General features: G+C 50.4%; 1 protein-coding gene across 1 annotated transcript in view; it reads left to right on the top strand.

Annotated features, from left to right (window-relative positions):
- Positions 1-15,096, top strand: part of KSR2 (kinase suppressor of ras 2) — a 366,625-nt gene that overhangs the window by 288,666 nt on the left and 62,863 nt on the right. The window contains 3 exon segments of the mRNA XM_011356069.2: positions 4,996-5,061; positions 7,933-8,059; positions 14,067-14,235. Coding sequence (XP_011354371.1) covers positions 4,996-5,061; positions 7,933-8,059; positions 14,067-14,235 — 362 coding nt within the window.

Raw genomic sequence — 15,096 nt, 5'->3', positions numbered from 1 at the left:
GGCAGCAACCTTGACCCTTGGCTGCCTACTTGGGCATTGCTTGGGCATTTTCTCATTTGATCCTCATTGCAGTTTGACAGTTAGAGCTCAGCAAGAGACAGTTAGTTTGTAGCTAGACCTCAGCAAGGCAGACGGATATCCCCTTGGTCTGAGGAGGGTAGATAGAACTCTTTGTAATTCAAGCTCAGGTCGGCCTGATTCCAAAGCTCAAGCTTTTCTACTTCTGGAACCAGGGACGGTGTTTCTTTGTGCCTGGGGGTTGCTCAGAGCCTCTGTCCTAAGTCATGGTGCTCCTCTGGGCTGCATGTCTGGGGCTGAGATTTGTCCAAGGTCATCAGCTGTGCCCTCCCCAGCTCTCTTTTCTCCTCTTCTGAAACCAAGCACCTGGAGAACCAAATTTATTAAGGACTGCGGGCTAATGCCACACACAAGGGATGGCGAGTAGAGGGTTTGGTCGTGGGGTGAAAGCTTTAGGACAGACCACGTTAGTGTTCTGAGCCTCTCGCAATAATCTCGGTGGGCTCCTCTGTTTTTATAGACCTTGAGACAAGGATTCAAGGGCAAACGGTTGGTTTATTGGCGAGACAATCCCAGGCCACACCAGCGGTGGAGGAGAGAGACTGGGAAAGGCCGCCAGCACAGGTGCCTCGAAGAGCAGTCATGGCAGTAGGCAGCTGGCGGCCAATCCCACGTTGAAACACCTCTGACTTGTCCCACCCAAGAGAGAGGAGACTAGGATATTCATCACTCAACTCCCAACATGGTTGTTTCGAGGCTCCAGGCATTCCAGCCAGCAGAGGCTTGCCAAACTAGCAATAATAATGATAACTACCATACTGAAAAGGCTGGTACCTGCTCCTTCAGGTTTTTGTCCTAGGCATCTTACTTGTGTCTTATCATTGGTCCTCACTGAGCCCTGTGAGGCAGATGCTATGACTGTCCCTGCTCAGAGCAGGGCAGCGACTTATCCAAATTGTCACAGCCAGGAAGTAGTGGTGTCAGGACTTGACCCCAGATTTGTCGTGTGTACTATCCTGACTTCATTTCCCCCATTTTTTGTTGCGGGGGGGGGGATGCTGTATCCTGCAAGGTTTAGGTTCCCAGACGTATCTGGGAAGCAGAATGTGTCCCTCTTATGGTTCTCAAACTCTGTAATACGCTTGCTAGAAATTCGTGTTCACTTACTGAATCAGAACCTCGGAGGGTGAGCCTTGGGGATCTGATTCTGAAGCAGGTGGTCTGCCGATAAATTGTATGCTAGTAGCTCTTTCTTCCTTGGGCAATGAGAAGGAAAAGTCTAATTTGGGTGGAATCGTGCATATTTCCCACTGGAAAAATGATTTTTTGTAAGTGGGTCATAGAGTGTCTGCCTTGTGGAAAAATCCGGCCCCAGTCCTTGTACCCCTTTCCCTCTGTTGTCTGGTCGATTTCAGCCCTAAGCCAATCCTGCTGACTCGATACGCAGGTCCCAGATGTGTGTGTGTTAGTTCTTGACATCGGAACGTCCGCACAAAGGCGAAGTGTCTGGGCATCAGAGATGGTTCTCTTGGGCTTTCTGCATGAGCCGTGGTTGTGCTTCCAGTCCTAGCACTGCCCTGTGAAGCTCCATCTCCCACCCCTCAGCCAGAGGTGAAGGAGGGCTTTTCCGTTACTGCAAGAGAAAGCAACAAGGGGCTTGCCTGCCTGTCTTGTCCTGATTCAGATGTGGACCAAAGGTTACGCTGAATGGCTGGCCCCAGCTCGCGGTGCTACCGCGATCACAGATGGGCTTCTTCACATCTGCACGTCACCCTTGCGGCGGGCTTGTTCGAGAAGACTCGTAGGTGGGGGGTGGCTGAAAGGAACAAATTCTTTCTGTAAGCTTCCAGGGTGGAGTCGAGCTATTTCAAACAGGACAGCATGCAGAAGCTTCTTGGTTCGGCTGTCCCCAACTCAGGGCTTCCCAAACATCCATCTGACTGTGTCACTGTCCAAAGCCTCTAGTGGCTTCTGGTGCTGTGGAATCGACCACCGGGAACCCTGCCCGCCTCTCCTTCCTCCTGTCTTGTTCTCTTCCCTTCAGCCTTATCGACCCTTGACTTCCGACCCCTGAATCCCCCAGACTTAGTCTTCGCCCCAGCCTTGGCGCCCGTTGGAAGTGCTGACCCCACTCCCATCCCATTTTCCCTGTATTATTTTTCTCTGTGTATGTGATCTCAGCACCCCTGCAATTAGCCGATGTTTGTTTACCCTTTTATTATCCCACAGTGGCTTCATCTGCCTTGTTCAGTGCCTGTTCCAGGACCCAGTTAAGTGTTTGTTGAAAAGTGAAAGGCTAGCTTTGAATTCTCCAGAGCTTCGCATCAGGGTTTCGATGTAACACGGGTCATCATCTCCCTTGGAGCTGGGACCTTTGCTACAGGTCTGAGGGTCTGGGGGCCTTAGAGGAAAAAAAAGAGACAAAGTCAGTTTGCAGTAACGTGCGATTTTTATTTTACTTGCAAAGTCGGGCAACCGTAGTGCGAAGAGCAAGGTGACATCATAGGCTTGTCTCAAAGAAGGACTCAGCTGTTTATAGACCCCAGAAACGTCCCCTTTATTAACCCCGAGATGTGAAAAAAGAAGAGGCATCTGCCCGGTGGTTAGAGCGGGTCTGGGGGTCCCTGTCTCCTACTGGCTATTTGACCTCGGGCAAGTTTTCCAAGTGTGTTGAGCCTCAGCTTCTATAAAACGGGGATAATAACAGTTCCTACTTTTTAGCGTTGCTACGAGGGTTGAGTAAATTGTGTAAAGCCTCGAGAGCATTGCCTGGTCCATCATAAGCATTGCAGAAGTGTGAGCTCTTGTTTCTTTGAGTCACAGTCTTAATGGCATTCATGACCAGTACCACCTCCTAATGTTTTCCAGCCACCTTACTATCTTAGCCAAGGGGCCAAGAGGCGATTTTTTTTTTTCAACCATCGAGACTTTTGGGTGCCAAGAGCTGCCCCCACTTTCTGAAGATTCCAGATCGTCTAAGCCAGCTTTTTCCAGTCTCACTCAGCCATTTGCTTACCACTCTATCATGGTTTTGTCATATTTACATAGCAGCCCTGCATGTATTTATTTACTATTTACGGCCTTTTTAACTTAAGTAATGTTATCGAAAGATGAAAACATGTCTTATTATCATGAGTGAAAAATCAGCCTCACTTGCCATGAATATAAGGCGACCAGAGAAATTAGACATTCAAATGGAAAAAATAAATGTATTAAATTCTCTGTGCATACTGTTGTCCGTCCAAATCTGGGACTGGAGTTAGCACGTGGTAGAGAGATGTAAAGACACGTTAGAGTCTTTACATCTTAAATCGGAGTGAAGGAGAAATGGAGATGGACTCACGTTCTCACGACGTGATGCGGCATTTTTTGTGCTGCCCCTGTCTCTCCGTGTACTCCTCTGCACTCCCGGTGGCCCCAGGTCTGACTCTATATCAGAGAGGAATTCAGAGCCCTTTAGGTCCGTAAAAGACTGAACACAAGAAAAATTGGGAAAACATGCACAGACGTTCCAAAACCATCAACTAGACCAGTGGTTCTCACACTTGAGTGCGTCGGACTCACCCAGAGGACTTGTTAAAACACGTTGCTGCCTCACAGCCCCAGAGTCTCTGATTCGTCAGATCCAGGGCCCAGAAGTTGCATTTCTAAAAAGTTTCCAGATGGTGCTGATGCTGCTGGTCTAAGGACTCCACCTTGAGACCTTCCGTGCTAAACTAATGGGGAGAATCAATGTCAAGTCTATGGGCGTTCGAACCATTCTGTCAAACAGAACTATCAAACTCATAGAGAGGAAGAGGGTCGAAGGCAAATCTCAGGTTTCCACTTCTCTGTATAGAGTGTGTGTGTTAATATTAAACCTTTATGCAGCCTGAGAGCAACCTTATGGGCAAAGGTGTTGGCCTTTGGAAGGTAGGCTGGGTGCACACAAAAATGGTAAGGGGATCCAAAAGAATACGGGTGAAGCTCTGATATCATCTGCCATGGAGTGTATCCATCCTATGGACATAAAATTCTAAAAGAAAGTCAAAACTGGGCATAATAACTTGGAATTTTTATTATCTTTTTCCAGTTACGCAATGGTATGGGGAAGGGTAAGGTATCATCTTAGACATGTCTCGAAGGAAGATATTTTGACTCTAAACTCTTAAACTTATTACCTTTGGAACTTAATACCTATTACTAGTCTCATCTTAATCGGAAGTCTTGGTTGGCTGTCTCCTATAGCGAGAGCCTTTATGAAGAATGAGCGGCCAGCTTTGGCAGCACTAACCCGGGGTGTCTGCCAAGACAAGTCAGTTAATTTTAGTTTTTCCATCTGTAAAATGGGAATGATAGTAATACCCATTTTGTAAGGTTGTTATAAGATCCAGTGGCATAGTATATGTAACATACTTAGTGCAATGGCTGGCAAATGAGTCTTCAGGTAAATGGTAGGTGATCATTAGGATTGTATGGTGATGATGATAAATACAGACTGATGGGGGAAAATGTCTTTCAAAGCATGAAGTGGGCGCTGTTAGTGAAACAGTTGCTACCCATTCTTGGGACACCCAGGACTGACCTGTAAGTAAGGGTGAGATGGCAGCAAACTCTATCCAGAGTTAATTTCCTGGGTGCCTGGGATATGCCTTTTTAGTAGCTGCCCCATCTTATCTCACATCTTGGTATCCACAGTACTCAGAGCCTTCCGAACCACTGGGACATTCCATCCATCCACCCACCCATCTATCCACCCACCCATCCACCCACCCACACATTCACTCACCCATCCATCCACGCATATTCACTCACTCATCCACCAACCCATCCAGCCGTCCAGACATCTGTCCATCTATCCATCGATCCATCTCCCTTCCCCTCTGCCGCCATCCATCCATCCATCCATCCACCCATCCATCCATTCACCCACCCATCCATCCATCCACCCACCCATCCATCCATCCATCCATCCATCTTTCTCTTTTTCTCTCTCAGGTTAAAGTGCCACAACAAATGCACCAAAGAAGCCCCGCCCTGTCATCTCCTGATCATTCACAGAGGAGGTAAGTATTTAAACCTTGCCGCCCTAGGGGTAGGAGTGGAGTGGGGGCTCCTGCAGGCCATCTGAGCAAGGAGTCCTGTCTGGGCAGATTCTGCATACCTCCTGATGCCCTGATGCCTGCCTATCTCATTTTTTTCCCTCTGATACCCTTCTTCCTGACATCCGTCTCCTTAATCCAGCCCCCATCCCTGCTCTTCCTATTTCTTGCCTATTTGTGATACTTTAGCCCCAGATTCATTTCTTCCTCCCTAAGTCTTTTTCTGTCATTCTCGTCTCTAATCTCAATGTCTATCCTTCTCTCTTTCCCTCAATTTCATTGCTTTTCCTTCCCACTTAAAAAGAGTGCTGAGTGTGTTTTCATTATGTGCTCTTTAGACTCAGTCAACTGACCCTGCAGAAGTGGGCATGGGGAAGGGTCTGGCTTGGACCTGTTGGTTTGGGCCATCTGTGTTCTGTCCCCTGGCGCTCTCGGAGTGTCTAGGCCAAACTGTCCAGGCAGAGGGGTAGCAGCTACCTATGGGACTGCCACTACCAGCTGTCTCCTGTTAAAAAGCAAGACCAATTAGATGGAAGGAAAGACTAGAAAGAAAGGCCAGAGACTCCATAGGAGGCACCTCCTTGGGAGGCCTTACAGTTCACCCTTCAAAATAGTTGCCCCGATTCTTGTCCTGTGGGGCAGCTATCCCCAGACTCCATCGTCCTCACTGCAGGTCATCCACTGGGGAACTCTCTAGGCCTGTGCTGTTCATTACAGTAGCTATTAGCCATATGTATTTAAGTTTAGATTAATTAAACTGAAATAAAAATAAAAATTGAATTCCTCAGTCATACCAGTTACATTTTAAGGGCTCATTAGCCACATGCGGCTACCATATTTGCATTGTGCATATAATGAACACTTTCAGCATCACGGAAAGTTCTCCTGGGCATTGCTGGTCCAGACCCTTGCTATTCGAAATGTTGGTCCAAGGACCAGCAACCGGAATCACCAGGGGGCGGAGGGGAGGGGGCTTGTTAGAAATGCACGCTTTCTGGCCCCATTCCTGACCTTTTGCGTCAGCAGCTGCATTTTTAATGGGATCTGCAGGTGATTTATGCACTCCAAAAGTCACAATTGCAGCTCTAGAGTAGGAGTTGCAAACTCAGATGCCTTCCAGGGCCAGGCAAGTACCCAAAATGAGAGAAGCTGGCCCGATGGGCGTGAAAAGTGGAAAGAGCATCCCAGTGGCGTCTAGAGAGAGGGGCCATGCCAGCAACTACGCGAACCCGCACTGCAGCACCTCTCAGGTTTCGAAGACAAGCCCCAATGGTTTTTATGTGCCAGATGCTTATTTTAAAATGTTAGCTACTTATTAAAAGTTTAAAAAGCTGGCCAGCTCCTTCCCACCCTCCATCTACAGGCTGGGTGGAGCTAAGGCTTCCACTTGGGGGCATAGCGACTTGCTCATCAGAGACTGAGTCCCACCTGGTCCTCCCACTGTGCCCCTCCCAGCGCCCTGACCTCGGTCAGTGCACACTCAGGGGAGTCGGCCCTGTTTCAGAAGGAACCCAGAGGGAACCTAAAGAAGGAGGCAGATGGTTGGGGGAAGCTCCGGGGTGCGCTCTTGGTTTCCGACGATCTCAGCTTTGCTGATCTCCACGACGACGAGGGGAAAGTGCGAGTGAAGGGAAAGTCTTCAGGTCTCTTCCGGTGCCCTGTCCCACTCCACGTCCTCAATTAAGAGCCATCTGTTCCTTGAACAACTGTACACACTCAACGAGGCTGTTTAAAGCCTGAATTCTCACCGTCCGCGGGTCAGCTTCACTGGGGAAATCGCCTCCTGCCGGCTCCCACGCCCTTGTTGGTTCCCCCGGAGCCCACTTCCCACATGGGACCACAGCCGCCTGCTGGAGAGACCCGCTGTCAGGGGCTGACGTCTGGGGAAGGGCTCCCTTCCACCCCCCTTCACAGCCGTGCCCCTTTCATACCTTCAAAGCACATGGAACTTCCCAGAAGTCCGCCAGCTTCTCGCTGAGCGTCCCCCCTACTTGTTAGTAGAAAGTTGGAAATATGGTCGGTTTCCATGGTGATGGCAGGCTCAGGCTAAGCTGAGAAATGAAATCCCTGGGTCAGTCCAAAGGTTTAACTTTTCTACCAACACCCCTGCCCCCACCCCCACAATACAAAACAGCTCATGAATAACACCACCAGGCATCAAATTTGAATGTGAGCGGCTCATCCCGTCCCCGCCCCCCCGCCACCCCCACAGTGGTCCCTGTAAGTAGTAGAATAACAGAAGGGTCGCAGGAAGAGGGCCTTGGATGATGTGGTTTGGATCAGGAAGCATTTATGTAGCATCAGCCACGTGCCCAGAATTTTGTGTGGCTTTTGGATGATGCAGTAGAGAAGGCTGGGAGAGCCAAGCCTTCCCTTCAGGGACCCAAGGTGGCCTTGATTAGGACAAATGTGTTTTGACGTGCGACAGGCTGCTCAAGCCTGAGGAATCCCACAAGTAACGAAAGGTGAGCCGATGGGGACAGGGATAGGTGGCCATAGCTTGTCCACTGATTACAGGCCCTGAAAACTCGGGAACCTCTTGTGTATCAAAGGAGGTTAATTCCGAGGGGAGCACCAATGTGAGAGCTTCAGTTTTATTACTATAATTTGTCATTGTCAAGTCTTAGATTGACAATATGAAAAAAAAAAAAAACCCCATACACATAGAAAACACTCCATGTCTCTACTGTGACACAACAACTATTGTTTTCAGTGAATTTCCTTCCGGTCTTGGGTGGGCCTTCGAGGTGGGTGTGAGCTCTGCCCTCTCCTGACATAATACTATAAAGCCAAAGTGATACTTAAACTCCCAAATCGCTGTTTTTACCCCTACGGATCCAGCAAGGTTAGTCCGGACAGAGTCGGTCCCATGTGACATCAACAACCCTCTGCGAAAGCCACCCCGGTATTCGGACCTGCACATCAGTCAGACGCTCCCCAAAACCAACAAAATCAACAAGGTGAGGCTGGGGTTCTGCTGGGTCGGGGCGAGCCAGGGCTGCTGCCGCGGGAGGAAGGTTCTGGAAAAGGACCCGATGGAGTGATCTGGGCGCCCTGCCTTCACCTCCGAGGCCCCTGGGCTCTCCGAATTCTGTGCGGTTGGTGTTGAGTCAGGGTTGGGGGGCATCCAGCCATCCGTGGAGAGTGAGTGTGCCAGGAATCTGTCTAATCTAGGGAGCAGACCCATGGAAATGAGAATGAATGAGCGTGTTGAGGAGGGCACAGCAGGAGAGCCTGAGAGGGGTTCCTTGGTGGTCCAGACCCCAGACTCTGCTCTTTGAGATGTTTCTCCATCTGCCAGGATTTGCTTTGCAGATGGCCCTGGGCTTTCTGACACATCTGTTGAATCAAACCACCGAGGGGCCAGGATCTATTTCTGAGCTCCTGCCGGAGACTGGGTGGATGGATTCGTGTGGGGGCCCTGAGCCGTGTAGCCAGTTCGCGTGACGTCCAGCTGGTCCTCAGGAGGTGGTCAGCAGTGGGGCCCCTCTGTGCATCTTTCTTTCCAGTGTGGCCTGGAAATTTCCAGTGTGGTTTCCACATCCTTTATTTGTTCAGACTAGATGAAAGCGATTCTAGGTCTGTTTCCAGCCCCATGGTGGAAAGCAAAACCTGTGCATGCCAACAGGTGGCTTCTCAAGGCCCTCAGTGTCTTCTGCATGGCGTCGAAGGTAGATAAAGTATGGATCAACTCAAGTGCATGGCAGGTCACCAGCCCGTGTTCGGGACCTGGATGGGCATCATGATGGCTGTCTGACTTCTCACTGGCAAGGCATAGTCTCACTTCTCTGCTTAAGGCTGGGGAGGGCATGCCTCCCTACCCCCGATCTATTCTCCATACAGCAGCCAGAGTGATTCTTAATGAATATAATTTGAATGGTGTCACCCTCTGCTTAAAAACCATCCAGTGACTTTCTGGTACATTTAGAAAACAAACTATTGCTGCAGCCTGCCAGGCCATGCATAATCTGGTCCCTCCCTCCATCTCTGACCTCCCTTGCCGTGCCTCCCCGCCAAAGCCCATATGTTCTTTTTCTCTCCTGCTGTCACCCACCATTTTTACTACCAGATCTCAGTCATTCACCATCTGGCTCCTCGTGGCATCATCTTAGCAGTTGAGAGCTTGGCCTCTGAAGTCAGACCTACACCCAGCCTTGACCTCCTGCATTTATCAGCTGAGACTCTGAGCAAGTAACTTAATGTCTCTGAGCCTCAGTTTTCCTCTGTGTAAAATGGGTGTGTTCCAGGTATCTCCTGCTCGAAGAAACCGCCTCCAACTTATTCGTGTACAATGACAGCCCTTTAATTATGCTCGTGGAGTCCGTGTGTCCTCCGGGATGAGGGAGGGGTATGGGGGGATGTTTTCTCTCTGCTCCATGATGTCTGGGACTCAACTGGGAAAATTCACATAGCCAGGGGCTGGAATCATCTGGAACAGGCATTGGAAAACTATGGCTTCCAGGCTAAATCTGGTTTACCACCCGTTTTGGGAAGTAGAATTGTATTGGAACAAGCCACCCCCATGTTGTCTATGGGTGTTTTCGAGCTACAGTGGCAGAGCTAAGTAGTTCCAGCAGGGACCACATGGCTCACAAAACCCAAATATATTTACCGTCGGGACATTTCAAGAAAAACGTTTGCCAACCCCCCGATCTAGAGGCTCCTTTACCCACAGGTCTGGTGCCTGAGCTGGGACGGGTTGAACACTGAGCTCAGCAGGTACTTGATAGGAGTGCGTCCATGTGGACTCGCCTCGGGGCTTGGACTTCCTCACAGCATGGCTGCTTCAGCGTCATCTGGCTTTTTACATGGCAGCTCAGGGCCCAAAGAGCGACTGTTTTAGCAAACAAGGTGGGCGCTACATGGACTTTTATCACCTAGCAGTATAAGCCCATGCATTGCCTTGGCTTGCCACTAGCCAAGCCCTGGCAGCGTCAGTTCTGACATATTGTACCGATGGAAGCAGTCACAGCCTACACAGATGCAAGGGCAGGTGACTTAGATCTCATCCTGTTGATGGGAAGAGTCCAAGGAATTTGTGGCCACGTTTAAGAATGTCCGTGGGGGATAATAAAAGCGCCACCCTCAGAGACCTATTGTGGGGTGAAATGAAATCATTCACATTGAAAGCTCTTCGTGTAGTTCCTTGGCACATGGTACGTATCCAGGGATTTCTGGCTGTTATCATTAGCTTAAATCTTGGGGCTTCCAATCAAAATGTCAAGCTCCATTTTTCCTTTGTTATTTGCAAAAAATATATAAGTCTCTAGGAGAGGGGATCCCCACCTCTGGAAAGAATGAGGGGGCTTAAATGGGGAGGCTCCTAAGAAGTAACTGTGCATGCTTCTAACCCATCCTGTCCTTTGTGGCATCTTGGGACAAGGAGCTCAGAGCCATCTCAAAAACCTTTCTCTGGCTTTATAGGCACAATGAACCTCTTGGTGTCAGATGGGACAGAAACGCGGGTCAGACTGTGACACTGTTCTGCTTGTCTGCCAGCAGGAGAATTTGATAAGAGAAACAAATGGACCTCTGCTTAGGAAGCGGCTTTGACGTGAAGGTGGACAGGCTCTATCACAAGGCTGGGTTATTTTTCCCCCTCTTTTTCTTCTCACTGGCTTCACGCAGATTCTTTCTGTCAGGCAATGATGTGGTTAGGGCAATAGATTTCTGAGCCAATTTGGTCTGAAGGGTCCCTTTTCCTTGCTGTCTCCTCCCTTGTCTAGCTCAGTCAATCCAGGCCCACAGAAGCCCAGCTTTTTCATCCGGCATGATGGTTAGAGTGCGCATCTTGGAGTCAGAGGGCCCGGGCTTGAAACTTGGTTCTTTCACCTGCTGGGTGATCAGAGCAAGATCTCCCTGCCTCGGTTTCCCCCTCCGTAAAACGGGTAGTATAATAGGAGCTATTATTGAGATTGTGGAGAGGACTGGATGCAGTGATATGGGTAAAGAATTTAGTCCAACATTGGAGACTCGGGGCATGGAAATAGCTTGATGATGATAGACAGAGGATGAGGAAGAGGAAGGAGGACAGAGAGAGAACTGGGAAGAAGAAAGAGGATGGAAGAGGGAGAGAAAGAGGAAGAGGGAGGTAGAGAGGAAGAGGAGGAAAAGGAAGAACGGGAGGAATAAACAAGAGGCAGAAGGAGGAAGAGTAAGAGAAGGAAAGGGAAGAAAGAAGAAGGAAGAAGACGTAGGAGAGGAAGGAGGTCAAGGAGGAGGATGGAGGAGATGGAGGAGGATGAGAGAATGAGGAGGAGGAGGGCGGAGGGACTGACGAGGATGGAGCAGCGGCGGCAGCATCTGCCGGCTCCTCGGGAGACCCGCCTGCGACACCGCGCTTCCACATCCAGGCGTCGCAAACCCCATCTGCCGTGGCGCCCACGGCTGAAGCTCTGCCGACCGCAGTGAGCGCTCGGACCTGGCTGCCTGCTGCCTTGCTCTTTCCAGTCGACGGCAAGGAACCGAGACCCACCTCACTAACTCAGCAAAAAGAGTCGTCTGTTATAAGGCAAGACCCGGGGCCATAAGCGAAAGCAGAATCGCAGCCTAGGAGCTGGGCCTCATGCAACTGGACATGGAGGACGGTCTCGCGCTCGGGCCAGCTCCTTGGACCTGCAGCGAGACCGTGGATCGTCCTTGGGTCCTCCGTTACGACAGCGACTCGGCAGCTGTCTGTGGGTCTGCTCTGGTCCCCTGCTGTCGGCTGGCTTCCTCATCCTCTCCTTCCTCATCTTTTCTCTGTGTCATTGCATCTGCCGCCCTATAGTCCCTGCTCCTCATCGCCTCAGCTTATTCATTTTCCGGTTTATTGTGGCTTCTCTTTTCTCTCTGAACCTCATCTTCTCCCCACCTTTGGTCCTGATGCTTTCTGCCCTTCTTCCTATTGGCCCAGCTCATCTTCTCATTCAATAGCATCGGTCGCTGGCCAACTGCCTTTATGTCCTGACTTATGGCCCTGTGTTGGGAGTGGGCTGTGGAGGTCAGAAAACTTGTATGGCTGTTTAGAACTGTCCATTCACCCTAAAGTCTATTGCATTGGAGGATGGGGACAGTTTCCTTAGGAACAGCCCATGGGCGAGGCAGTGACTATCACCGCCATGTCCAAATCAGTGCACAGCTGGGTGAAGGGGAAGCCTGGCTGACAGACAAGCTTCTGTTTGATTTCCCGTTTCAAATGCGAGTTGCTTATTACTTAGCACAACCTTGTGTTTCTGCTTCCAGGCTAGGGGTTAGGACCTGGACCACTAACTCTCTGTATGACTCCAACAAGTCACTCTCCATCTCTTAAGTCTCAGTGTCCCCATCTACAGAATGAAGGGGTTGGACCGGATGGTCTCTGAAGGCTGTTTCCACATCTTGGCTGTGCTAATAAGAAAGAAGGATGATGTCATTAGGTCTTTCCTACACGATCTGATGGAGTTCGACTTTCCCTCCAATGGAACACAGCCTCTAGCTGCTCGTCCCACTGGGACACAGGCCTGGATCTGACCTGCGGAGAGAATTTCCCCTCCTGTCATAGCAATTCTTCCGGGGAAAGTGGGCATCTTTGGATGTTTCTGTGTGTTCACATCCACCCTGAGCTGCACAGATGAGAATGACCTGATTCGTACCCTCCAGGAAGCAGAGAATCCCTTTCTCCATAAAGGCAATTCTTCCTTCTGTTCCTCTCTTCTATCCATCTCTCTCTCCATCTTCCTTTCCTTGTCATTCGTTCATTCATTCATTCATGTATGTTACATTTTATTAGCCACCTCTTATGTTTTTCATTTCCGTGCTAAGTTCTTCAGATTCCAAGATAAGTAAGACAGTCTAGTAGGAGGAGGTGGATCCCCTGCCTCCCTTCCTGTCTCCTTATTCCACTCCTCCCACTCTCCTGCCTTCATTTCTGTATTTCTTCTTTCCTTCGTCTAGCACACATTTATTGAAGTCCACACTGTGCCTGGCACGTGGCTACTCCAGACCCTGCTTATATCCTGCTCTGGATCCTGGGCCTGCTGTAACAAATGTCCACAAACTGGGTAGCTAAAACGACAGACATTTATTCTCTCACAGTTCTGGAGACCGGAAGCCTGACATCGAGGTGTCGGCAGGACCGTTTCCTCTCAGAGGCTCAGGGAGGATCTTTTCCATGCCTCTCTCCTGACCTTTGGTGGCTCCAGCAATCCTTGGGGTTCCTCGGCTTGCAGAAACGTCAGTCTGACGTCTACATCCGTCTTCACACAGCGTTTTCCTCCGTGTACGCCTGTCCGTTTCTTTTTCCTATAAGGACACTCGACATTGGATTTAGGGCCCATCCTAATCCAGGATGGTCTCATTTCAAGAGCCTGACCTTAATTATATCTGCAAACACCTTCTTCAAATAGGGTCTCATTCTGAGGTTCTAGGTGGACATTGTCTCTTGGGGGACACTATTTAACCCACTACACAGCTCCTGACCTCACCCCCACCGGGGCCATTCTGAGGGTACACATGTGGATTCCACCCTCATCTTTGGATTTAGAGCAGGTTCAGGGGCCGGAGAGACAGCGCTGGTTCCAACCGAGATGTGAGGGAGGGTGCTGAAGGCTTCTCTCATGCTCTCTCTTGAGCTGTCAGGCTGTTGATTCTTTAATAAACACTCGGGAGGAGAGGTGTTAGGATGGGAAGAGTGCTCTGGGCACCTCAGCGTGGGGCTTTCCAAAATCAAAGAGGCCCAGGGAGTGTGGCTGTCACCTACATGGCTTTCATTACGTGGTAACCCTTCACGCTGGGGTCCAGACCGTGGATGGGTATTTGACTCCAGACACTGTTCCTTCCACAGCTGGATGCGACCTGGTGGGGGTGACGAAGGAGGCAGGACTTGGGAAGGATCTGGGGGCTGAGGAAGGGAGGACTGAGGATGCCAGAGTGGAGTCTCTTCCCGCTCAGCTCTCTCTCACTGCTGTGTCTCTGTCCCCTGCCCCCTGCCCTGCTTTCTTTCTGCAGGACCACATCCCTGTCCCTTACCAGCCAGACTCCAGCAGCAATCCCTCGTCCACGACGTCCTCCACGCCCTCCTCGCCAGCACCGCCCCTCCCTCCCAGCGCCACGCCGCCTTCCCCCCTGCACCCTTCCCCACAGGGCACGAGGCAGCAGAAGAGCTTCAATCTGCCAGGTACCTCCGTGTTTGGGGAGCCGAGGGGGGTGTCGGGTTCGGGCCAGGGCCGTTTTGGGGCCTGTCCATGCTTGAAGGCAGCGAGTCGAAGGCATGTGGATTAAGATTTGCCATCTGTAGGGCAATGGCCACATTTCGCCTTCCTTGATCTTTGGAGTTGCCAGGAGGTGAGTATTATCAGCTCCATTTTACAGAGGAGGAAACTGAGGCTCTGAGAGGTAAACGTGACTCTTAGAGACTCTGTTGTTTGGTTAGCAGCAGCCCAGTGTCTCCACCTAAGTCTGAGTCACTGAGGGCACCTCGTGCTCCGGAGCTGGCAGTTGTCTTATGAGCTAAATCCCTTGAAATCGGCAGGGGACCTGTGCCCAGCATCTCAGGCTACATGCCCGAGCAGGGCTGCGTTCTGAGTCCTACTCCGGATGTCAGGATAGGGCTCCGAATGAGCAGGCTGGAGTTCTGGATTCGATATCTAGCTCGGTCGTGTCCCTGCCTTGTGACCTCTGACTTCAGCTTACTCACCCCTGAAAGGATGTAGGTGGGAGACAGGACCCCGAAGGTTTTTCTAGCTCACAAAGTCCAACTTGAGGTTCACGCACTGCCCAGGGCTGCCGTTTTTTCCTTCTTCTTCGAATTGTCTCCTGGCCCTTAAACTACATTTATCCATCGACTTCCTTAACACGTGTTTAATGAACATCTACTATGTAGCAGGTGCTGTACGAGGCACTGTGTACGGAGCGGTGCACAAACCAGACATGCCTTGTATGAGCTTCCTGTTGCCGCTGCAACAAGTCACCACAAGCTTAGTGGTGTCAAACAGCACAAATTCGTTATCTTATACTTACGGAGCTCACAAGTCCAAAT

The sequence above is a fragment of the Pteropus vampyrus genome, unplaced genomic scaffold, assembly GCF_000151845.1.
Source record: "Pteropus vampyrus isolate Shadow unplaced genomic scaffold, Pvam_2.0 Scaffold23, whole genome shotgun sequence".
Taxonomy (NCBI): Eukaryota; Metazoa; Chordata; class Mammalia; order Chiroptera; family Pteropodidae; genus Pteropus; species Pteropus vampyrus.
The sequence above is the reverse complement of the archived record's forward strand: the minus strand, read 5'-3'. Positions and strand labels throughout refer to the sequence as shown.